Source organism: Typopeltis vanoorti, chromosome 12 (genome assembly GCF_054136105.1).
Source record: "Typopeltis vanoorti isolate ZY-2024b chromosome 12, IOZ_Tvanoo_1.0, whole genome shotgun sequence".
NCBI classification, from domain to species: Eukaryota; Metazoa; Arthropoda; class Arachnida; order Uropygi; family Thelyphonidae; genus Typopeltis; species Typopeltis vanoorti.
The window spans coordinates 110,423,945-110,449,892 of NC_143560.1; the positions used below are offsets into that span (position 1 = coordinate 110,423,945).

General features: G+C 35.6%; 1 protein-coding gene across 1 annotated transcript in view; it reads left to right on the forward strand.

Annotated features, from left to right (window-relative positions):
- shot (dystonin-like protein short stop) overlaps positions 1-25,948 on the forward strand; it is a 1,304,552-nt gene that overhangs the window by 125,245 nt on the left and 1,153,359 nt on the right. Inside the window, exon 5 of the mRNA XM_090402172.1 lies at positions 589-681. Within this exon, the coding sequence (XP_090258298.1) occupies positions 589-681 (93 nt within the window). The remainder of the gene's footprint in view (positions 1-588; positions 682-25,948) is intronic.

The window sequence follows — 25,948 nt, forward strand, 5'->3', positions numbered from 1 at the left end:
TATATTTTTAATTAATGTAATATTGGAATAAAATTTTTTATTTACAATTGTGGTTCGTGTTTCAGAAATGACCGGTTTCCTCCCTCATAGTTGCACATGCAAATGCTGACCAATCAACTCCAATAAAGACATTTTTTTCAAATAAATTTTTGGATGAGTTATATTTTTTTATTTCACGTGCACCAAGATGGGTTGAGGATTCCCCACCCCCCGTTCATTAATTTCATTCTTTGTTTGTAATATTTATTTATTTATTATTTACATAATCCGAAAACCCTATTCTAGAGACCAAACCTAAACTTCTTTAAAATTTTTTTAAGCCACTTCAGGCCTCCAGTATAGAGCGATGTTATTATTCTCTCACTTAAAGACGGGCACTAACATCCATGCCCATGTTTGTGATTCCAGCTCTCCCAGATCTCAGCCTGCTGGACGAACAGCACGCAAACGAACCACTCAGCCAACAGGCCGACGAAGATATATGTAACTGAAATCGCGCACATTAATAAATAACCATATTATTTTCATAGTGATAAATTCCTGGTCGACTCATCCTATTTGAATTAATTTTGACTTTTTTTCCTGCAGATAAAATTAGTGAACATTCGGGCCGAAGATATCGTCGATGGCAATCCAAAGTTGACTTTAGGTTTAGTTTGGACAATTATTCTGCATTTCCAGGTAAGCTTACTTTTACGCTTATTTAATAATAGTTTTACAGCCATTTCAAATATAAACTTGTAATAAAGTCGCTTGGAGGGTTATAAGTATTTACTGTAATGATAAGCTGTGAACGTTCTGTTTTTTTTCAACGGGCTTTGTATGTTGTTTTGTTTTCCTGTTATACAGAAAAGGAAAGTAATAACTGATTGAGCACTTCTGTGAAGCGCTTATCGTAATCCAAACATCCAGATCCAGTCGATAATCTTATGATCAGATATGGACAGCAGGTGGCCGGTATCAACAAAGTATTGTGGATGCATTTCTGGCCTGGCACTTTGTAAAGCATGAGTAACCTTTAATGGAAGAGTAAGTTTAGAAATGATCCAAGAGAATTTTCCAAAAATGCATTTCCTCTGTAATTCTTCTCTCGTCTTAGGTCGCCTCGCACGGATATATCACCGCCCCTCCCTATTATTTTCAACTTGCTGCGATTGTTTGAACATAGTAGTAAATTCATCGGACGAACAGTGCAGCAGCTATTGTTGTCTCATAGAGACATTGAACTGCACGATTTCAGGTATAGCCAAACTTGCTATCATTTTGTATTATTTTGAATTCGTCGTCGTCAGGTAGCATCCTCTAGCAAGAGGGTTGCAGCAGATGAGCAGCTTTTATCCATTTCTCTCTGTCTGTCGCCTCCGTCATTCTTAAACCAGTCCATTCCACGATGTCAATGAACCACTCTCTAGTTGGTCTTCCACGTCTTCTCTTCCTCTCAACTTTCCCTTGTAATATAGTTCTTGTCAGGTGTCCCAAAGAACCTCTCAGAAGATGTCCTGCAAAACTGGTCTTTCTTTGCATAATATTCTTGAGCAGTGTTCTTTCCATCCCAACTCGTCTTAAAACTTATTGATTTGATATTCTCTTTGTATAGCTAATCTTTTCCATCCTTCTATAACACCACATTTCCAATGCGTTATTAATTCTTTCCATCTCTCTCTTTCTGAGTGTCCATGACTCACTTCCATAACTTGCAATACTTCAAACTGATGCTTTAACTATTCCAATTCTAACACCTATTTTAATATTCTTGTTTATTAAAATTCTCTTCATTTCCATAAATGCCGATTTAGCTTTGTCTATTCTATTTCTAATGTCCAATTCTGAAGTTCCTTTTTCTGAGATCCAGCTACCTAAATATTGAAATCTTTCCAATTCTAAAATCGTCCCTCCACATCTTATCTTTACATTATCTCCTATTGTGAATTAGGTACTAAAATTTCCGAATTTAAACCTTGCCCAAATAACTGGACACAATGAAATTCAATATTTTAATTGAAATCCAAATGACTCTGTGCAATAGTGAAGGAAGGAATTCAGATCTATTAGACTGTGAGAAGGTTAGTTCTCTGGAGTTTTTGTATCCTACAGCGCTTCCTTAATGCAGCCGTGGTATTTCCCCATCTGTTAGGGAGGCGGGGGAGGCGTTTGAATCCCAGTTCGCATGCGAGGGTTCCAGCTGAAAGTGAATTCGCTAGTCTTATACGGAAATGGCAGTTTCCTGATTAACTTAACTGATATATTGCTGGCTTCAAAGCATAAATTGTTTCGGTCATAATTACAACCAAAACCAAATCGAATACATCCCACTGAGAAATGAAGTAAAAGACTTCATTTCTTCATTTTTTTCATCTGAAGGACCTGTACCAAGACCTATTGGCCCCATATCTGTACCACCGTAAATGCTTATTGTGGAAGCAATGAAGATACATCCTGGCCTTTTCATCTTGTCGGAGAGGTGATCGTTATAGAGACTGTTAATCGAAGCATTGCGAACAGGTCGATTATATTCCAAAGAAACATTTCAATAATCTGAAAGATAATTCTCCAAGGCACATTTTTCCCCGCTTTAAGGTCATCATTATGTACGCTCACCAGGGCCGGTCCGAGAGTATCTGATGCCACTAGGCAAAGAAAATTTAGGCGCTCCCTATACATTGTCTCTCTCTATATATTTGTCATACTCACACAAGCACACCTACACATGTGGATATTTATAAAAATAATATCATTATGAACATTAAAAAAATTTATTAATCAAAACCATATATGATTACTCCTAATATCTATAAGACAAGAAAATTACATCTTAAATACAAAAACTCTGAAAAATTAAATTAAACGCCCCTAGGCGATTGCCCAGGGTCGCCTAATGATAAAAGCGGCCCTGACACTCACTGATAAATTAGCGGAAGACATTCGAATTTAACTTTGGTCGATAAAATGGAGGAAGTTCACGTCAGATACATCATTTTCTAGACAAGCCTGAAAGTAGATTTTCGATGCTCAGTGCCCTTCAGTCATATAAGATATTTCTCTCTCTCTCCCTCATAACGACGATTGATCAGAAGTCAACTCCAGCTTATTAGATTGGTACATCATGTAATTTGGGTGGGATGGAGTATTTTTGAGAGGCGTCGTCCCATCAATTCAAGAGGCCAGTCATTTGTTTCTTTTTTTTTTTCTTTCTTATTTTTTCACAAGGTATTTATCTTCAATACGACATTTATCGTATTCAGCTTACGAGATTTTATTTTTGTACAATTGATTGCCATCTATTGTAGCAAGGATATTTTTTATCCACATGTATTTGCATCATATTATTGTGAGCTCCTTGAATAAGAGTATCATCTTCTGAGAATGCTGCTGCTGTTAAGGAAAGTTCAGCATGCTAATCTAAATCCGAATAAAGTGAGTTTTGGTGAGCACGCCTAAAATAATCTTTTTAATCTTTAAATTAGATGAATAGTCAGCAAAACATGATACCGTATATGTTGTTACTTAATACAGCATATATTGTTATGCAGTGCTTCACAGGTGTTATTGTAACATGCTGCGAAAATGAAAAATTTCGTGTTTAACTCGAGAAATCATTAACGAAATGATTCAGTTTTTTATATGGATGGTGTTGGTCGCTTTGTTTCCCTAGCTGACTTCAAAGTAGTACAAAGAAGGCTTGGATTGATACTTGAAATGATGTCAGTGTAAGGTAATGTTGATATGCTTCTTTTTAAATTCAGAATTCTTCTGAATTCTGTATGGAGATAGCGTTGTTTGTTAGGTCTTTCTAAATTATTGCCAATGTTAAAAAAAACATCTAAACAGGTTTTTTGAATTAATAAAAATCATGTTGACACTATAAAGAATGATTTCCTAGAATATCTTTGGAGGGAGGATAAATTATATCAGAATCAGTAACAGGAGCGAATGCTGGTCTTGAAATTCACGCTTGCTCTTGTTATAATTCAGGGAATGAGAGGTGTGATTGAAGTCTGATTATCGGAATAATGAATTACTGACCATTTAAAACTATGTACAGGTAACCCTCGTGTAACGCGGATGTTAGGTTCCGCAGAAATGCCGCGTTATATAAATCGCGTTATGCGAGTCTCAGATCAGATCACATAGAAAAAGTAGGGTTAGGCTCCGAAATCTTTTTTTTTTTTTTATTATATAAACAACAATGACATATCCAACAAAAAAATATTTTTATTTAATTCAGGTAATTCATGTAAGTTAAGAAAACATAAACTATAGAAAAAATACGTAGTATAAAAATTACAAATTGTACTTAAACTTCATTGCACATAATGCATAAATGTTTTAGGCAAAATAAAATCGTGCAATGAGTTGCCTCAGTTTGCACTACCAAATGGGTCAGGTGCTGCACTATCCAGGTATATTAGTATATTTGCTTACGCTTGGAATCGCCGAAATTTATATAGTTTCTATATTCGGCATGAAACTCTTTGAGTTTTTTATTCGGCTAGGAAACAATATGGGATGCAATATCCCTTAACTTAAATAAAATAGTGCATATTTTAATCTTTCATAGCACGAGGATTTGAGGATTGGTTAATAAACACTGGTTTTGTCATGTAATCACCTGATGCATTACTACAAAACAGTAGAGTAATTCTATCTTTGGAAACTTTGAATCCAGGAGCTGATCTTTCATTTTTCGAAATATAGGTTCGTTTTTGCACTTTTTTCCAATTTAACCCGGATTCATCCGCATCGAACACATTCAAAGTCCCTACAAAAACTTCTGGTTTTTCTCCATTTTTCAACCGATCCACGATTTTGAATATTTTTCTTTGAGAGAAATTAATTTTGTTTTCAATGTTGGTTTTTTCCCTTTCGTTGTAGTTTGTGGCCATTACTATAAAAATATTTTTTTACACAAAAAAAGCAAGCATTACATATTGTATGTAACTCACCAGAAAATAAAATGCTCAGCTTGAGATGAACACAGTTATGATTTTTAATGCACTTTCCTGGCAGAAACGAGGACAATTTTCAACAATAAACGTTTTATACGGTAAACAGTTGAGGTACATGCTAAAGCAGCGCTTCCCAAACTATAGTCCGCGGCCCCCTTGGGGGGGGGGGGCGTAAGTTTTGTTGGGGAGGGGAGGGGGCGTGAAATAATGAAAACAAATTTAAAATGTTTTTAGACTAAGTAGATTTTTTTTATCTTAAAAGAAAGGTATTTAATTTTTATTTCTTTTTTGTTATTTTTTATATTTTAATGGAAAAAATCACACATTGGTGTTGGTTTACAAATTTTGCTTCTTGCGTATTTCAGCGGTTAATGAATATTAGTAAATATATGCTTATTCATATAAGTTTCATTTCAAAGTATTGATAAGAAGCACAAAAAAATTACAAACGCAAAATCTTGAATATAAATTGTATTGAAAATATAAATACAATAAATATTATAATAATTTGTCTGTATTACGATTTTTTTCGATTGGGGGGGGGGCTGAAATATTTTAATTTTTCCAAAGGGGGCCTTGGCATCCGTAAATTTGGGAAGCACTGCACTAAAGGGTATTTCACCTAATATAAATTCACTGCTTATAATTATATGCGGGATACAGGCAGACACAAATTTAACGAAGATAAAATTTGATTTTTAAGTCGCGCGGTGAAAATCATATCAAAAGATAAAGGGTTACTACAATTTGTAGACCGCGTTCAACAAGGGTTACTACAATTTTAGACCGCGTTATACGAGGGTTACCTGTATTTAGAAATGTATGTACATTTAATCATACAAATACAACATTTATTTTACAAATGATATTCTATCTTTTTCAATTTAGCTACTTGAATACAAATTCTACCCTACAGTTCTTCTTTATGAACTGGTCAATAACATCGTCATAAAAAGTTGGTTGTAACTCAATTTTCCCAAGCAACACGCACACTTGTAAAGACTGGCTGAAGCTCACTGGCTAGAGCTACTTTGACTGCGTATGGCCCGTGTGTAAGCAACAGATTGAGATGACGTGGAGGTAGCGGAAATGGCTATGCGCGCGCATGAAATCACAGTGCTGAAGTGAGGACCTGGATTCTCCCCCAGCCGAGCAAGCCAAGGTAGCCTGACATGCGTCGGCCTTCGATACACAACGCAAAGCTCAATTATTGCCGCGCAAGCCTAACACGTCTTCTGTCTACAAAAATAAAAGCCTAAATAGAATGCTTATAAATGCATGCATTTGTTAACAAATAAATATTACTTTTTTCTCAAGTAATGGGCTTGCATAGCAAGCATGAGAATTCGCCACTGGTCAGTAATATAAGAAAGGTTTTGTTTGTACATGTTTTAAATTCAAAACTGCAGGAAGATGGAGTTGTGGTCTTTTGAAAATGGCGATACTAAAATTGCTAACAGACTAATTAGACAGGGAATGAGTTCCCGGCCTCTCCCTTCATAGACATTAATTATAGAGCATAACTGCTCATCTCCACTTGTTGCGTATTGATTGAAAACGAATTTATTTGCATTTTAATCATATTGTTGGTGGAATTCATTTTATTTTACTTTATTTTATTTTTGTTACTCACATTCGGTCCCGGTTATACGGATCGCGTTAAGTATCCTTCAAAAGTTCATTATTTATTTTAACTAATAAAGAGAACGGCAATAATATTGTTAATTTTTGAATCCCAATTTGATGCTAGTATGAAAGTACCCAATTTTTTTTAAATGTTTTTTACCACGTTTTTTAATACGTTCAAATTCCATTGACATTATCCATAAAAGCATGTCGCTTCTCGGTAATAGGGAATCGGCTTGCTGATGACGCTTGCGTCATCTTATCATGTGAATTAGAATCTGGAAAGTTTTCCCACTTTTACTGAGTTATTATAATAAGGCTTTTTTTTTTTTTTTTTTGCTCATACTCGTCAACTTTGATTTCATCATCAACTGCCTCAGTGTTAATTAAGTACTCAAACAAATTGATACTGAAACATTGCCAAGCTTTCGTCGATTCAGCAAGGGAAACATACTGACACCTTTTTGGATTGTGTGGGAGGGAAATGTATTCAGGTTGTTTTCTTCACTGACAAAGTTAGAGAAACTACGGAAATCGTTCTTCCTTTAAGTTTCATCTGTCTTGCATCATTATCAAATTCCATTGACTTTTAACCAGCAATGATACTGACCAGTTACAACTTTTCGAATTGGTGAGAGTTTTTTTTTTTTTTAACTAGTGTAGCTTACATTATTCCACCGTCCACACATGTATGATTAAAGCATGCCACTCCATGCTTTAATCCTCAGATGAGTTAAGTGAATTATCACTTACTAGTTGGTTCTGAAACCTAGAAAATACGCAGTTAGTTTAAATTTATATATAATTTTCTCAAAGAAACGTTATAAATTAAGTAAATGTACTTGATTTATTCTTATTAAATGGTAGCCTCGAGATTCATTATAGTCAAGATGGCTGGCTAATTACCATGGTTGCCTGCATTCAGAAATAACATGCGCTCCGTGTTTAGTTTATTACAATCGTGGACAATAATGCATTTCTACATGCATTACTAGGAAGTGGAACAAAGCTAGAATGGAGAAATGAAATCGGTGTACTGAATTAGAAAAACAATCTCTCAGTATTCATAATGGAGGTTTATTTTCCTGATCCTGAGAATTAGTAATAATATTTTTGGTTCACAGATCAAGTGTTGATCGATTTTATTAACTTAACCAACTAGTTTCGCCAAACTTTAACTGTTGGCGTCTTCAGGGCACTTGCATATAGGCTGAAACAATCTCACAATTATGTGTAACTATAAAACTGACTAGAATAATTACAAATAAAATAGTATCGAACGTACGTGAAACAAGTATCGCGTGTACAAGATTGTCAGCTAGCTGTTGCTAAGGAACTTTCTGTAGTTTGTATTCAAGTTCATTTCTTTTGTTTTTAAAGATTTGATTAGGATTTTCCATATCTTTGGGAGTATTAGGCCTTGATTTCTGTTAAGGTTGACAGTAGAACGGGCGACTGTGGCTGCTGCTTTGAAAATTCTTGAATGGTAATCTTCCTCTATGTAAGGGGAACAGCTTTTGTCCCACTCGATGACATGGTTAGTTGTAGAGAAATGAGACGATAGGCCAGAAATGTCCTGTCTGCTGTTTTTGACATAGCCAGTGTGCTCTTTTTGCCTGATTTCAAGGCTTCTCGAAGTCTGTTCGATGTAACTAGAGCCACACGAGCATGGAATATTATAAACTCCAGCATATTTATAGAAAGTGTGGTTTGGAGATCTTTTGGAGATCTTAGTGGTTTACGAATAGATTCTATTGGTTTAAACGTTACTCTTATTTTGTGTTGTTTGAGGAGGCTGGCGAGCTTGTAGGAGATGCCACTTACAAACGGAATTGCAAAAGTTTTTATATATTGAATATCTTCTTGTTCTTTTTGTGGTGGTTCAGAGAAAAGGACTTTATTGACTAGTCTTCTTGGATAGCCGTTCAATTACAGACTGTTCGAAATTAATGTTAATTCATCTTGAAGGGTCTCGTTGTCTGTTGTGATGCGAATCGCTCTCTTCTTTAACATGTGTACGATGCTGAGTTTATGTGAGATGTGGTGAGAGGAGCTGAAATGTAGGTTGCGACCTGTTAAATTTACTCTGGAACTTGAAACAGAAAAACAACTACCGTTTTTAGACATCTTAATCAAGAAACAAATTGATGGCAGTATAAATCTATCGGTGTACAGAAAACCTACCAATACAGGTCGCTCCCCACATTTCAGCTCCTCTCACCACATCTCACATAAACTCAGCATCGTACACATGTTAAAGAAGAGAGCGATTCGCATCACAACAGACAACGAGACCCTTCAAGATGAATTAACATTAATTTCGAACAGTCTGTAATTGAACGGCTATCCAAGAAGACTAGTCAATAAAGTCCTTTTCTCTGAACCACCACAAAAAGAACAAGAAGATATTCAATATATAAAAACTTTTGCAATTCCGTTTGTAAGTGGCATCTCCTACAAGCTCGCCAGCCTCCTCAAACAACACAAAATAAGAGTAACATTTAAACCAATAGAACCACTAAGATCTCCAAAAGATCTCCAAACCACACTTTCTATAAATATGCTGGAGTTTATAATATTCCATGCTCGTGTGGCTCTAGTTACATCGAACAGACTTCGAGAAGCCTTGAAATCAGGCAAAAAGAGCACATTGGCTATGTCAAAAACAGCAGACAGGACATTTCTGGCCTATCGTCTCATTTCTCTACAACTAACCATGTCATCGAGTGGGACAAAAGCTGTTCCCCTTACATAGAGGAAGATTACCATTCAAGAATTTTCAAAGCAGCAGCCACAGTCGCCCGTTCTACTGTCAACCTTAACAGAAATCAAGGCCTAATACTCCCAAAGATATGGAAAATCCTAATCAAATCTTTAAAAACAAAAGAAATGAACTTGAATACAAACTACAGAAAGTTCCTTAGCAACAGCTAGCTGCTAATCTTGTACACGCGATACTTGTTTCACACACATTCGATACTGTTATATTTGTAATTATTATAGTCAGTTTTTTACAGTTATTCTTGTCAGTTTTATAGTTACACATAATTGCGAGATTATTTCAGCCTATATGCAAGTGCCCTGAAGACGCCAACAGTTAAAGTTTGGCGAAACTAGTTGGTTAAGTTAATAAAATTGATCAACACTTGATCTGTAAACCAAAAATATTATTGCTATCCTCTCAGTATTGTTGACTTCATGGGTACCAGTTTCTCCTTAGATAGGTCCTGGCTTATAGAGACGAGGTGTTTGGCTTTTAAATTCTAATTTGACAACCATTTCTTGGAACAGCTGTTTTCGTAACGAGTGGGGAAACAAGTGCCTTTCAGCAGTTGTTTGTTTTACTTATATTAGTATCTTTTGCAATCGTTGGGGAGGTGGGTAGTGCATTCAAGAAATTTCGCAGACTGAAAAGACAGTCCTTGACACAAAAATAAAACAACAAAAAAAGTTCAGCCACTGTGGGCTTATTTGGTTAGTGTGTAAAAATTCCACAGGACAAATACCTTTTAGAATAATGCCTGTTTATATTATCACGATTTCCGAGCACGGAAGAAAGCCTGTTATTAGTGATTTCTTTGGTTATGTTATAAAGGCAGAACGACACGTACAAAGAACATAAGAAATAATCCAAATAATTTATTATTATTATGTGCAATTTTGATGGTGTAGTTTTCAGTTGTATACGACCAATGTTCCACCTTTTATCTCTGGCACTCCCTGCGGATTTTCACAATCCAAATGAAATCAGGGTTATAATTAATAGCAAGCTCATTATCATTGATTTGAATTTTTTTATGTTCACAGTAATACTAAACTTGACCAAATTATCAGCCCTTTTAACTACAGCAATTAAAAATTGACATTTGATGTGCATGAACTTGGCTCGGCCACACCTGTTGTGATAAACTGCACGGAAAAAAAAAAGAAAAGAAAAAGACACTCCGAACCAGCTTAACACTAGCATGGCTGACGCCTTCTACCCACGCAGCACTTCAACTTAGAGACAAGTAGACGGCATCACCCCTACACCCCTTTTTGAGCCAGCCCATACGAAACACTGGGTTTCATCGAAGTGGAACAAGTTTCCATGTAAGGGAATTGGGATCTCCTGTGTGGGATAATATTCGAGTTGTGGGCGCTGTTTGCGTAATGTTTGGTTATGTGACGATTTTCGGTGTTTCCAAACCCAATTGTGGAGGAAAGAAATTGGAGAATCATCAGCAAAAATCATTGTGCAGAAAATATTACAGGGAACGAAAAAATTCCCACATTCGTTCGACTATTTCGTATTTATTGAGGGAAAATGAAAAAGGATACGGAAAGGAGGGCAGGACATATTTAACACCATATGCGAATAAACTAGTTCTTTTTTTGTTTTGTTTTCATCCTTGCGCACGTGGGATTTGATAGGCGACTTGCAAATTTTCGAAAGAGCAATGCCTGATCAGATGTTGACTTTTCTGAAGGCGGACGCATAAGTGGGCTGAAAAATAGTTAAAAAAAAAAAAAAAAAAAAAGTTTATTTCACATGTGTACCAATGGAGTCCTAAAATTTCTCTGCCTTTTGATAAAGAATACATTAAATAATGCGACGGAGTGAATATTTTAATTGAAGAGATTTGTGAATTAGTCATTTAAAACACTGTTCGGAGTGAAGCTAATTCATGTATTGACCCAACCAATCGATGATATTAAAATTATTTTCAACTGTAGCCACATATGAAAGGGGCAACTTTCATATTTTAGGAAATTTTATTTCAAAATACTTCGATATATTAATTTAATTTAAAAATATAATAAATATCCTTAATTGATTTAATTAAAAAAATAATAAAGAAATTTTATTCTATTAAATGTTAGTAAAACAAACGCAGTTAATTATATATAATGTAATAAATCATATTTATATAACCAGTAGTAATGTATATTACTACCCACGAATAAAAAAAAAAAAAATCCTCGAAGTATTTATATTCGGAAAGGGGGAAAAAAAATTAAAACACCTGGTGCAACTTTTATATCTCAAAAGGTTTATAAATGTTCTGTTTCTCTACGTTAGTTTTCCAGCTGTGCAGACATTGCACCGAGATCCAATACCTCCGTTTGAGAAGTAGAAGAAAGAGAACAAGTGGCTCCCACATTTTTTGGACTTCTTAGCCAGTAAAATTCCATAAACATTTCGAGATTAATGTCCTAAATAAAGTACCTATTTATTATTCTTTGTATTGTTATTGGAATTATAAATTAAAGATTTTTTTATCAATTGAATCGATTACAGCAGTTTTCAAAAATAACCGAAAAGGTAATAGCCTAAAACAAAACAATAGACGGATCATTGCATGCCACTTGTGCATTTTTGTATATTTACATAGCATTCCTGTTTTTTTTTGTTTTTTTTAAACGGAAGTTAAGTTACGAGCTGGCTTGAGGGAATCGCAACCGAAGGATGCGGTGAATAGACTCTCATAAGATATTAATTTGAAACCCATTGCCTTAAATTGGAGTTATTTTTAACTGAAACTTTATTGGAGATACATGCAGGCGTTTGGAAACCACCGCATAATATACTTTTCTTACAAAAAAAAAAAAAAAATGGATTTAAGATATAACGTATTTTGTGTCTGGTATTAGCTTTATAACATAACTTACATTAAGGGCACGCCAGCGAAGAATTACGGATTAATTCAACAAATAAATGACATTATACGTAAAATCTTTATTATATGTCATTTCCGTAGAGTCGCGATAGACCACTTTACTTTATACGATCCCCCATCCCCGATCCCCCGAGTTACTATGTAACTCGCAATTTGCCCTACCTATACATTATTTTATCTGTTAATTGCGTACGTTTTCCAACCGGTTTGTCTGTAGTAAAACCTGAGTTTTCTTAAGAAAATCCCAGCTACTACAGTAGTAGACTGGCGAACTTGCCTTCATTAAAAAAAAAACCCTTTTTCCAAACCTAAGGGCGCTCCCTTCATCGTTCTTCTAATCGCGCTTTTGGAGGCATTCCTTTCTAAATTAACGTTACTCCAGTAGCATTTGTCTAAAAATTTTTCAGCGCATGCTATTCAGAAAGTAACCATCAGAGTGAAACTAAATTTAATAGCGAAGAAAATAAAATTTTTAAGTTTAATATCAAACCTTTTGGCGCTCTAAAACATGTCGAATTTTGTTTTGGAATGACGTAAATTGTGGTTTGCCATGTCATAGATGCAAGCAGAATCTATTGTCATGGAAACATGAAGCGGAATGTCCCATTCGTCATATCAATAAACACATGAAATTTACTGAACGTTTATTATGCGCGGTATTTATTCCACTTGGAGAGTGTTGACAGATTAGTAATGACATTAAGATTTAACGGAATGAGGAAAATCGCACATTTAATTGGATTTTAAAATCAAATACTTCTTTTCGACCTCTTGTACGTAGTGCAAAGGGCGGCTTTCCTATTTAAAAGGGTCCATAAAAGGTTAAGATAAACATTAACTCTATTTCTGTGACATGATATCCAAGATTATTTTTAAATATATTCCAGTCGTAGATTTGTAGAGCCACGAAGTTGGACACGATAGTCACTTCTATACTAGAACATACGAACATGTACTATTCAACAGCCACACAACAGTAATACAGAACCTTATCTTTCATCAAGCTACCGGTTGCGACATGGCTGATCCCTCTTGGTAATTTCCAGTGTGGAATATTGTATGTCACGCAACACCACACAGTTGGCACTATTCAATTTTGCTACATTTTTTCAAATTATCCGACATTTGTGTATTACGTTAAATTATTTAATTTATTAACTGTCACCATAAGACGGGCTGCAGAGAAGTCGTTTTTTTGTGAACAGCTCAAAAGCAGCACTTGTAGGGTGCGTACTAGGGTACAGGTATAACCCTCGTATAACGCGGATGTTAGGTTCCACAGAAATGCCGCGTTATATAAATCGCGTTATGCGACACTCAGATCACATAGAAAAAGTAGGGTTATGTTCCGAAATCGTTTTTTTTTTTAATTATATAAACAACAATGACATAACCAATAAAAAAATATTTTTTATTTAATTCAGGTAATTCATGTAAATTAAGAAAACTTATAAACTATGAAACAAATACATAGTATAAAATTATAAAAATTACAAATTGTACGTAAACTTCATTGCATATAATGCAATAAATTTTTTAGGCAAAATAAAATAGTGCATATTTTAATTGTTATCACTGTCTTCAAAACTAACATTTCGTAGATGTTCTTTATTTACGAGTGGCCGGACGTCGTCATCACGTGAAATCTCTTGGATCATTTGTATAATTCTCATTGTATACTTTAGCTGGTTTAGTTATCAAGAAGTCAGTAATAGGACCTTGCTTACCACTATGCTTCAATTTTTTTTTTTTTTATTAAGTTCATAATATTGGAGCTAAACAAATATCCAATTGTCTCGTAAATTTTCCTGAGCGCTCCATTGAGGGATCATTATCCGTAAAATATTTTCTTAACTATCCTTCCGCTAATTTCTTTTAAACTGAATTCTTTACCTATTCATCAGAATCTTCGGCAGAACTTTCCCCGCCATTTGGTTCGACGTCATCTATTAATTGTACCAGTTCCTCCTCATTTAAATCTGTTTCCCTATCAATTAATTCACTAATTTCGTTTTCAAAAGTCCTCTCCACCAAAAATGTGTGCGACCTTTATTATACGACGTAGCTCGGCATCCACTGAAAGTACGAAATTTTGTTCCAGAACGACTTCAGGCCATATTTTTTTCCAGCAGGCATTCAGTGTAAAGGGTTGTAATTCCTTAATGGACAGAGAAATAATTTTCACACAATTCAATATTGAAAACTCTTTCCACGTTTGAAGCAGTGCCATGTTTGAATTAGATTCCATTTTTTTTCCAAAATTAACTGGAATGTTCGACGAATATGACTTAAATGTTGATATTATTCTTGGTCGAGTGGTTGAATACGTGAAGTAGTATTAGGCGGCAAAATCTTATTTTAATATTTGGATGGCTTAAATTTGTTGGGTGGCCTGGTGCGTTATCCAAAATTAGTAGAATTTCGAAGTCGATATTCATTTTCTTTGTGTAACTTTCTACATTGGGTACAAAACACTTGAAAAACCAAATATAAATTCGCTACTTATAACTACATGCGCAATACGGGCAGACAAAATTTTAACGAAGATAAAATTTGATTTTAAGTCGCACGGTAAAAAATATATGAAAATATAAAGGATTACTACAATTTGTAGACCGTGTTATATCGAAACTGCGTTGTACAAGTACCGCGTTATACGAGGGTTACCTGTATTTTCCTTTCACTCAGGCGATGGATAGTTTTATGTATATTATGATTTTGACGTCATTGTTATAGATTGTTCTGCTTGCTGTAGTCTAACGCCATTTATTGGCGCATAATTAGTCAATTATACTGAATGTATAATATGATTTTAAAATTATTGTATAATCAAGTGTATTCAAAAATTTTAAACTAATACTGTATATATAAATAAAAGTAGAGCGATAAAGTTTAATAGTGTCTTGATGAAGGCTTTTCCGGATGTGAGACATACAATAAATTATAAAACTTCACACACGAGAGGTCACAAAATATGGGGAGGGAGAGAGAGAGAGAGAGACCATAGAATGGTAGCTTGGTTAAAAAAAAAAATCCTCTATCTCAGAAGGTCCTTGGAGATTAATATCTCCAAGGATCAAATTCCTTGGAGATATTAATAGCGAGTCTGGGTATCACCAAATCTTTCCATGGCCCGTGTCCAAAGAGTGGTAGATTAGCAAAGTTTGCTGTAGAAAAAATAGCAGAATCCACATTGATGATCACCAGTCAACTGATGGTTCCCAGGTAGTGATGAAGCTAGTCGTTGATGAATGATTTTCTCCATAACTTTCGAGAGTATTGAGTGGTAGGACAATAATTTGTCTTTTATCTTCCTTTTTTTTTTTTTTTTTGGAACAGGTTGGATGAAAGTTTGTTTTTATGCTGTTAGGCGAATGCTAGATGAGGGTGATGGCTTATAGGTGATTCAGAATGGCTGTATGTTCTCGAGCACAAGTTTTTAGCACAGTCTTCTGGACCTGGAAACTTATTAGTATCAAGACTATCGACTAACCTTCTGATGTTCTTCAGTGAGCATATGAGGTGATTTGCGTTGGTCGTCTATACAAGAGTTGGAGAAAGACTGATGGTAAGAGGACTGCTTTATCTTTGCGTGACGTCATTATGGTACCATCATGATATCACCCATGCTGAGAGAAGCAGAAATAAGGACGGGCATAATTTACAGCAGCCTTAGCAAGGGACTAGAAGGCCTGCTCCGATTGCCTTATGAGCAGGAGGCAAGCTTATTGCTTTAGGTTCTTGAGTCTGCTTTGAATTTGTTGATGATTTTCTTAGACTTGTTTCGGGCTGCAGTGTAGGCGGAGTGAAAAGCTGGAATTTTTGACTTGTGCCACTGAATATATGTATTTTTTATTTAAAAAAAATTTTTTTTTTTTTTATCTTGGTTGGACCGAGTTGGCACATTTTTTAGATATCTAAGGATTGGATATAGTTCTAAGATTTGCAGTGGAGTAGAGAATGAAGGCCCTTATTCTCTAAGCAAGGATTATTTCAGTTAGTTGGTCGGATCAGGTGTTTCGATCGGAGACCGGAAACAATAATCATATCAACTAATTCGAATTGTCATCGCTGTTATAGTGCCATTGAATATAAAGCTGCGATTGGGTGGAGTAGCCACCGTGTATTTGGAGGGAAAATAGTTAAGACACTCCGGTGTATTGCTTGAATGGTGATGATTATCTGGTATTCTGATTAACAAAAAAATCTTAATATGACAGATCTTGACTGAAAGCAAATGAATCCGCTTTCCTATCTTTGTGATCTGTGAAGTTAGAGAAGAGGACTCACTTTGAATTATGAACATTAAAGTCTTCTAGGAAGATAACCTCACAATTTGGGTAATTAGACTATAGGAAATCAACGTTTAGAAAAATTATCATTAGTTAACATGATCGTTTGAATTAGGAGTGAATCATTTGAATAACTGGTGAGTCACATTCCTTTGGGTAGAGGAATGTGACTCACCAGTTATTCAACTCCACACACAGTTTCGCACGTTAGTATTTTCCCCATGTACTGAAAGTTTTCCAGTAAATGTTTGTATGTCCTGGGGAACCCAGAACTGTGTTTCGCGGAACCTTAGGGTTCCGCGAAACACATTTCAAGAAACACTGCTAGTGGTGATGGAAGAGGGCTAAAAGTTAAGTTGCGCACCCACACCCAAGTTCCTGGCTCCAAGTTATATTCCCCACCGTAACACTTCACTGATGGGAGAAGAGAAACAAACTGCTGTTGAAAACATCGATTCTCACTAAGGCATTTCTGGTTTGATTTCCAAATTACAAGTAGATCTTAAGAAAATTTCATGTTTCCGAATGATATACAAGTATAAGTTTCAACTTGGATTATTCTTATGTATTACAACTCAGCAGGAGTAGGAGGTGGCCTTGAAACGTGACGTGTGTTTCCTATTTTTCAGATGATAAAAGTTACTGAAACGAGACGCTTCCAAAAAAGAAATCAGTTGCTAGTTATGAGATATTCTTTCATGCAGACGAGATAAATATCTATGTTCGGTATAATGCCCTTAGTGGTGCGTAAGTGTATGCGAGGAAAAACTAATCACTTATTGCTATTTATAACGAGTCGGCGAAATTAGGAATCGTCACTTTTGGGTTTGATGGATTAACTTTCAACTAATGGAAGCATTATTAGGATTCGTATTCATAATATTCTTGAGAGGGATAACTTGTTGAGCAAAACACGCGCACACAGCATATTTCGTTAGGGAGATCGATGCTTGCAAATCTGCTGACATTTTATGAATAAGTCATCGGAGAAAATTGCACTGATGCGATTTATCTGAGTTTTAATGAAGCCTTCGGTGGTGTTCCTCATCCGATTGAAATGCATCAGGTGGGTATTGCTAATTGCGTGGTGAACGTTAAAGGGGATCTTAAAATGTGAAGATCTTGAATGATTGGACGTGTCGAATATAGAGGTAGAATAAATAAATAAATATAAGTAACGTTCAGAAATTAAGATTTTAGATTTAGTTGGAAGGCTCTCGAAAACGTTGTTGAATTATAAGGATCTGTATATTTTGGTTGACAACAGATTTAACTTAAGGCATCGCATTGCATACATTACATTCTAGTAAACCTGTGACGATTCACGGATTGGAATTAGAACCAAAGCAACGACTGACGCTGTGAAACCAGTCTGATTATGTCTGTTAATTGCATGTGTACTTCTCGTGGCCAGTTTGCCTGTCCTGTCCGATGAAAAACCCGAGTTTCTAGGAGGGTAAACTCTTCTACCTTCATATGATACTGATTAACTCACCCTGTGTTGAAAATTCCTTCAAGTCTTGTCTTTCTCCACTGGGCTTCACGATACTTGGGGCGACGATTTGGTTACTCTCCTAATCTCATAGATATTTTAATCGAGGGTGTTTTCAGTACATATAAATACTCCGTTATAGTACATTAATTATAAAAATGGATTTAATAAATAACTTTGCATTTTGCAAAGTTGTGCTCTGTTTACGTTATTGCTTGCACCTTGAAGTTTGATGTAAATAGATGGGGAAGAATTTTAGATCCTATTTTTATTTTTTTAAAATTTTTTATTTATTTATTTATTTATTTATTATTTTTTTTTTGTGGTTAAATCGTTTATTTTTCATCATCTTCAATGTTCAGAGTGCGATAACCCGTTTGAAGGGAAGCGCGACAGGTCACTAATTGTACAGGTGATTATAGTTCTGTGATTAACAATTCCTGGGAAGCTGGAGCCTCTAATTTAAGATGTTTTATTATGAGCGATCCGCCAACCGTTCTATCTCGTGTACAGGTACATTCTGTTTCTCGCTTTCGTCGAAATTCTCTGCGCTGTTGCCACAGTGGTCACCACTGTCCTATGAACGTTGCTATTCCGCAAGTCAGGAAGTGTGCTTCGCTGCTCTTTGTTATCTCATAGCATCGTCCCTGACATAACCGGTTGCAGTAGTAGCAAGTCCCCCACATCCGTCTTCCCCATTCTATTTATTTAGACCAGACAAAAGTATTTGTTGAGGAAACAGATGAGGTCTCTGAACACCAAAATTAGCCTCCATTCTGTTTAAATTCCACACACCTATACAGTTTTTACCGTTTTAGATCCCAGGGCTTTCCCAGTAACAGGATCATGGTTTTGATTCTTCTCTCCTTTAATATTTACACATACCTTTTATCGTGCAGTGCGTATTACCCTCTTGCTCCATTTCGCTTCACTGAATTGAACTAATAAAGCGAAATTGTTTTTCGCTTTATTAGTTCAATAAATAAAACCGAAATTCACATTTCGGTCATTTTAAACACAAAATGACCGAAAGTACATTCCATAATAAATTCCTTCTAGCTAGAGTGCTCATAGAAAATAAAAGTAAATGAATAATGAAAAAGACAAAATCCTCTTTGGGCACGTTGCAACATTTTTCAGAAAATGTCAAGGAATCGATTTGTAGCATTCCAAGGGGAATAGACTTGTTTTGCTTAAAAGGAACTCATGTGTAACACACTTTTCGAAAGTGAGCTGTCTCTGTTTAATCACAAAATCCTAGCCTGCCCTAGTGGAGTTTTTTCCGTTTATATGTTAGGCTCTTCAGTTGTACGATACTTCCTCTGCTGTGCTGGGCTTACAGCGGTGTTATTGCACTGGGCCAAAGTAGGACCCGCTTGGTTTTCAAGACAAAATGTAATCTCACATTTTAATGAAGAGGCAGTTTGTGACTTTTCGGTAAAAAGGCCAAACCATTAATTAATTTCTTATTTTTTTTTTTACCCATTACCTTCATTAATTCGGTTATTGTCAAATCGCAGTTTATTCTCCAGATTAGAGAGTATTTTCCGTATTTCATTAAGTATGATGACAGTTTTGGCTGTAATTTCAGCTATTAGCAAATTGTTTTGTAATGTTATCAGACTGTTAAGCCTGTGAAAAATATGTATCTTTGAGCAGAAGCTACTCGCTTCCATTCTGTGTTTCTAAAAATAAAATAATGTAAAAAAAAAAATATAATAAAATGAATGAAATTTTACATTTTGTGTTTTGTTCTTGATGCTTATAACAATAGTTACTAGTCGCTTTCGAGATATAGGACTGGCTAATTCCTTACAGAGAAAGTCTATTAAAGAGAAATTGAAATCATGACCTCGATAAGTTGTGGACTTTGTACGTGGATATCATGTCAGGATTTATTTTAGATAATTTATTATGGTACAAGGCCATTTCTGTTGATATTTACTCTTTGAGCATCTACATGTGAAAGAAAAGAAACTGATCTCGAAGTTGTATCATCCAACGAGAGTTGTCCCTGAAATGAGATTAAGTAACATTTTAATGAAAAAAATATTGTTTAAAATTCACCAGAGCTGTTTACCTCTTATAATATTCATAATGACTCGTGTCGTAGGATGCTATTGAGCTAAATTTTTAATTAGTTTAAGTAGCTCATTATAGATGAGGTAATTTTTTAAATTTATCAAGGCTATATATATTCAGTAATACATTTTGGGGACAAAAGTTACTTATCCGATAACGTCACAGAAGGCAGAAGAGATCTTGTAGGTTCGATTTCAAAATAAATAACTAAATAAATAAAATAAAAATGCAAGTAAATAAAAAGTTCTGCCTGTTTTTAGGGAAATAAAAAAGGTGTATATTTATGTATATACATAAATAATATAGTGTATGTATGTGTATATATATATACAAACAATCAATTTTTCAATCGAAGGTGAGTTAGCCGATCTCATACGGAGGTAGCAGGGTTTTTTCTCCCGGAAACTAGTTTTTCATCCCGCATACAGACAAATCGACTCTTCAGAACACACGCAATTTACAGACAAAAATACTAGTTGTGGTGGTGATGGGCGGTAGATGGCGTTGATGGAGATGATTGGTAGTAGAGATTCGTGTAGTGGTGGAGACAGTTGTATAGTAGGTGTTCTCCCGCGATGAGTCTTTGGACCCCTTCGAGGTTTCACGAATAATAATAATATATATATACATACTTTAACATTTTTTATTTTATTTTATTTATATTTTTATTTCGTGCAGCATCTCTTAAATTCAGAGAATAAGTAAATTACATTCTAATATTTCTCAATAAGAGTTCCTTTCGAAATAGGAAAATATTTTTAACACCGATTCTTTATTACAAAACTTGTTCCTTTAATTTTTTTTCCCTTTAAATCTTAAAGTGTGTGTGTGCTATTTAAAGCTACATTAATTTCGTTATTATTACCTGATATGTGTCCTCAATCAAGAGATATACAGAATACTAAGGCATTGGGATAAGTAACTACGTTTGCATTATTACTAGGCTTGCTATCAGTAACTGTTTTCCAAATTTCTGTTATTGTCAAGTCTTCAGTAATGTATGGTTTTACGTTTCTCTCTTCCAAAGTATTACTGACTGCATCAGTCCACCTAGATCAACTAGTATACACTGCTTGGAAAGAAGTCAACGAATACCATAGTTCGAGTAACAAACAGCCATGGCGCCCACCTTAATACGATGTAGGACCTCCTTTCGCTGCGAGGACCGCAGCAATCCAACGGAACATACTTTCCCCAAGCGTACGATAGCACTCAGTGGGAATTTTGGACCATTATTCCTATAGACATGTCATGAGTTCCTGGACTGTTGTGGAACGGACGTCTACATACCACGCAGTTTCAGCAGCAGCCTTATGACATGTGCACTGTCTTACTGAAAGAGACAATAAGCATTTCTGTAGAAATGCCACAAAGTAGGAAGCTTTGCATCATCCGGAACGTTCAGATGTCTCTCGGTGTTAAATGTTCGGCACCACAAACAGAGGTCCAAGGCCAAACTAGGACCATCACACCGCCACTCCAAATTTTATAGTTGGGGTTACGAACTCTGGTAAAAAACGTTCACCGGGCATCCGTCACACCGGTCCATTTGCTCGGTAGAGAGTGTAGCGTGAATCGTCGCTCCATAATACAGCTTTCCATGCCTCCACGTCCCACTGTACACGCACTTTGTAACCACTGAAGACGACGCTGCATGTTGGTTCAGGTAATGTGGGGTTTGCATATTGCTATCCTACCACTGAAATTCATTTTGTGAGCCTCGGTTTTGAATGTTTTTGTGTAGATTCGTGTTCCAGTCGATGCCCGAAACTACATCTTCAGATGTCGGCCGCCGAATGGCGGTTTTTACATATCCTTCGTAGCACCCTACGATCTCGTTCACTGAGTGTGGTGAGTTGTTCACTGCGGGTGGCACTTGCAGTTGACTCCCTTCACTTCCATCTCAGTATGGTGTCACTGATTATTCACCTGGGATTGCCCAATTTTTCAACAATTTACCGAACAGCTAGTCCTGCAACATGGCATCCTATCACAACTCCTCTTTCAAACTCCGTCAGTTCCCCACTCGACTTGGGAGCATCATATTCCTCCAGTTATACCGGCTAAAAAAACACTTGACTCGTTACATGGCACAATGCACCTTGCCCATAGGGGTGTCCGTTAACTTCTTCCCAAGCAGTGCAGTTAAGAGTTGAGTTTAATATCTACGATTTGGATATTGGGTTTAATGCCACTTTCCTTCATAAAATAATAATCGATGTAGAGGAAGAATAACAATAGAGATAGTATATACCAGTATTACCTAATTTTACACCAAACCTTCCTGTATTTCATTCAGTTATAGTTGCTGAGTTAGAACTTTAGTAGAGGATATATATTGCGCTCTGTAACATCTGATTTACATCATATAATTGTAGGTTTGAACAACTTTTTCTTGGTGTCTTATCATATGTTATTTCCTGGTCTGCAAAACTTAAATCTTTGATTTCCATGATTTCTCTATCATTTGCATTAAAGTAAAAATTTGGTTCTGAGATTCATTATTTGGCCTAAAACTACTTCGTTCTTCCTCAAGTTTCTTTCTACATTTTGTCTTAGCTGCTTCTCAATTATATTGCATAAATCTTAGCCGGATCACTCACTACGGAAATTCCTTTGTAATCTCACATTCTATTTCCCTTTTTCAAAGATGGGTACTCTGAGAGCTCTAGTTGATTCATCCGAAATTAGACCTTCTGAATTATGTATTTAAGTTACCACCGTAATGCTTTTAGACTTATATATATGTGAGCATTTATATTTATTATTTCATATTTCTTAGCGTTTTTCTATCTGAAACGCTGCAATCATGTTCCTTTCGATATTTTCTATCAATGCGCTCGTTACCCCATCTGGTTTAAGAATTTTTCAAAGTTCTCGTAATTACTCCGTACTTTCAGAAGGTCCTTATCTTCGCTTTTATGTCACCATTATTACCTGATTATTCTTTTTAGAGTATTCTTTCCTCAATATTTTAACTTTTCAGTAATTTGCAAAACATTTTGTCACTTTCGGAATCCTTATTATCAAAAAACAGCGCAGGAGGAGTCTCCATACCACCCAATCCACCGTTTACTTCTATATTCTTGCCATTTAACTTTTGAGTTCCATCGTGAAGCCTTTCTTTGCCATGCAACTTGGAGATTTGGCTCCTGTTTCCAGACTCTTCCCCCCCCACCCCTCAATAATGTTTGTATATTTGACTCTGCAGTCCACTTCTCAAAACTCTTACTGATATTTCCAAAACTTTTGTACATTAATTTTAATGTGATACTCAGTTTTATACTGCTGGTAACTAATAGTGATCACTTCTTATTTCATATCCCCTGTATATTTTTGTGTTCTGCAGTCTGAAGATATCACCATCAACAACATAATACCCCCCCCCCTTGCGATCACTGCGATGTTTTTAATGTTCAAGACTTGCATTTATCTTTTGGAGTAGGAATTATTGTGGAAGTTATTTATCACCTTCTTGATATCAACATTCATTTAATGAAAAGATATGAATAAAGCAAGCCTGTTATTACACTTGTTTTTGACATGATTATCTTGAGTTTTATACCCAAAATATCACTAGTGGACTCATCGTTTATATGAAATTGTTATTTTGAAACGATTTAATTTGTTTCCTCTGAATTAATATTAACTGTAGGCATGCTAAAAGATGGAGATCTAAGACTGCTTGCTGTATTCAGTTCATTTATGCAGGCACTTCCTGTAGTACTTAAACAGTTGCCGACCTTCATATCGTGCTTCAGGTCTCTTCTGAACATGTTTGATAATGTTGTCGATGCGGTTTTTGGTCTCATGATAATAGTGACTTAGCTGCAGGGCCGACCATCTCGGGGGGTGCAATGCACCCGGGTCCTACGATCGAGTGGGCACAGTCGGTACACATTTGCGGAAACGTATTATATTTCGAATGTTTTTTTTTTGTTTTGTTTTCCTGTGCCAAAATCATTTGCAAGTAAGAGGTTTTACAATACGTTTATTTTGAATCCTTTAATTTTTACCTTTCAAAAATATTTTAGAGCCCCAAAAGGTTTCTTGCACCCGGGCTCCTTTTATAGAGAAGGCCGGTCCTGCTTAGCTACCAGGCACAGTTACATGTTCATTCCAGCAGGGCAGCCAGTATGAATCCAACAGTGTTCTACTTATAGGTGCCTGTCATGTGTCATCAGCCGCTTGTCATGGTAGATTTGGCCACTGTGTGTGCTTATGTATGTATGTGTATACGCGCAATATATATATATATATATATATATATATATATATATGCTCCTTACTGATCGCTCTTATTCACTTGCGTTGCTACCCAAAGTCCAACTTTATGCAAAAACTCGAGTGTAGCTAGACGAGATCAGAAGTGACAATGTTCTTATAATTGGGGATATGAATTATTGACTTGCTGAAGAATAGCGGCTCCTCAAAAGATTATCTAGATCTCTTTGCCATGCATGGACTCGAACATTATATTAATACCCCCACGAGAGAATTCAATGGTGGTGGATCTTGCCTAGATCATGTATTCGGGAGAACTTTAAATAGAAACCTCTCGCGGATCACTTTACAATCGGTATTAAAGTGCATTTGCAGGCAGCACGGATAGTGTACAACCAAAAACATCCCTTACAAAAATTAAATACAAGAGTATTGAAACATAACTTGAGTACTGTCTCTTGGGAAGAGATAACGACGGAAACAAATATTCATAATGCGTATTTTCATAAATTTATTGAAATATTAAACAGAAAAATACAAGACTGAATCAGTGTTAAAATAATAGATAAAATGAAAGAAACTAAGCTCTGGATTACACCGAAAATCAAAAGCTACATAAAAATTAGAGATAAAGTGTAAAAGTTTAAAAAATACCCTCACAATCAATATTATGAACACAGTTTCAAGTACAAATACAAAACTCTAATGAAAGAATGTTTATTTTCCCACAGAAATGAGAAAGCTCTGTTCAAAATAATTGTATAAGTGACTGGTTTTAGCTTATTTGTATTTATTCAAAGATCCAGTTTCATGTATAAAATGTAAAAAAAAAACCTATTTAACTACTTTGTTTTATTTTGTTGCAAAACTAATTAATATTATGCAACTTTTTTCTGTACATATTAGTACATGTCTCCTGTGATTTTATTATGTTGTTACTTTATTCGTATATCGTAATCTGGACGAGCTGTTGCTCATAGGTTACACATATGATTATTCAAAAACACAATGTACACTAGAACTGCTTCTTTGCCCGAAAATATGTTTGTTTTGAGGCTCTCGAAGTTATAATCAGCGATTCTGAACGGCTGGGTTACAGAGTATTTCGACTGTTTATAATTATAATACAAAAAAAAAAAAATCCTAAAGCAACTATGCAATCGTCGGTACACTGGATATGTATTTATATTAAGTTTTTTTCGTTTGTAAAAAAAAAAAAAGTTCTGGAATACGTCTGGGAATATTTTTGTGCACAATTACTCCCCCTAAATATTGGCAGCCTAAAAGCATATTATTAATGCCACATGTGAACTGTTGAGAAATAAAAGTTGAAATACTATGGTCACATTGAAAGGATGGAAGGAGGACTTCTCAAAACAGTAATATAAGGTAATGTTCTGGGAAAAAGAGGAAGGGGGGGGACCGTCATTGGGATGGATGGATGGTGTGTCTGAAGTGACTGATCTTCAGAGTTGAAGCCTCCAGAAAAGCATACAACAGGACCACGTGGTGTGGACTGGTGTGTGGCAATCACTGAGCAGCTGAGTGACCACACTGCATCTCTTGATGTCAAATGCAATGGATGGATGTGAACTGTGCGTTTTTACTTTTTTTCAGCCCTATATC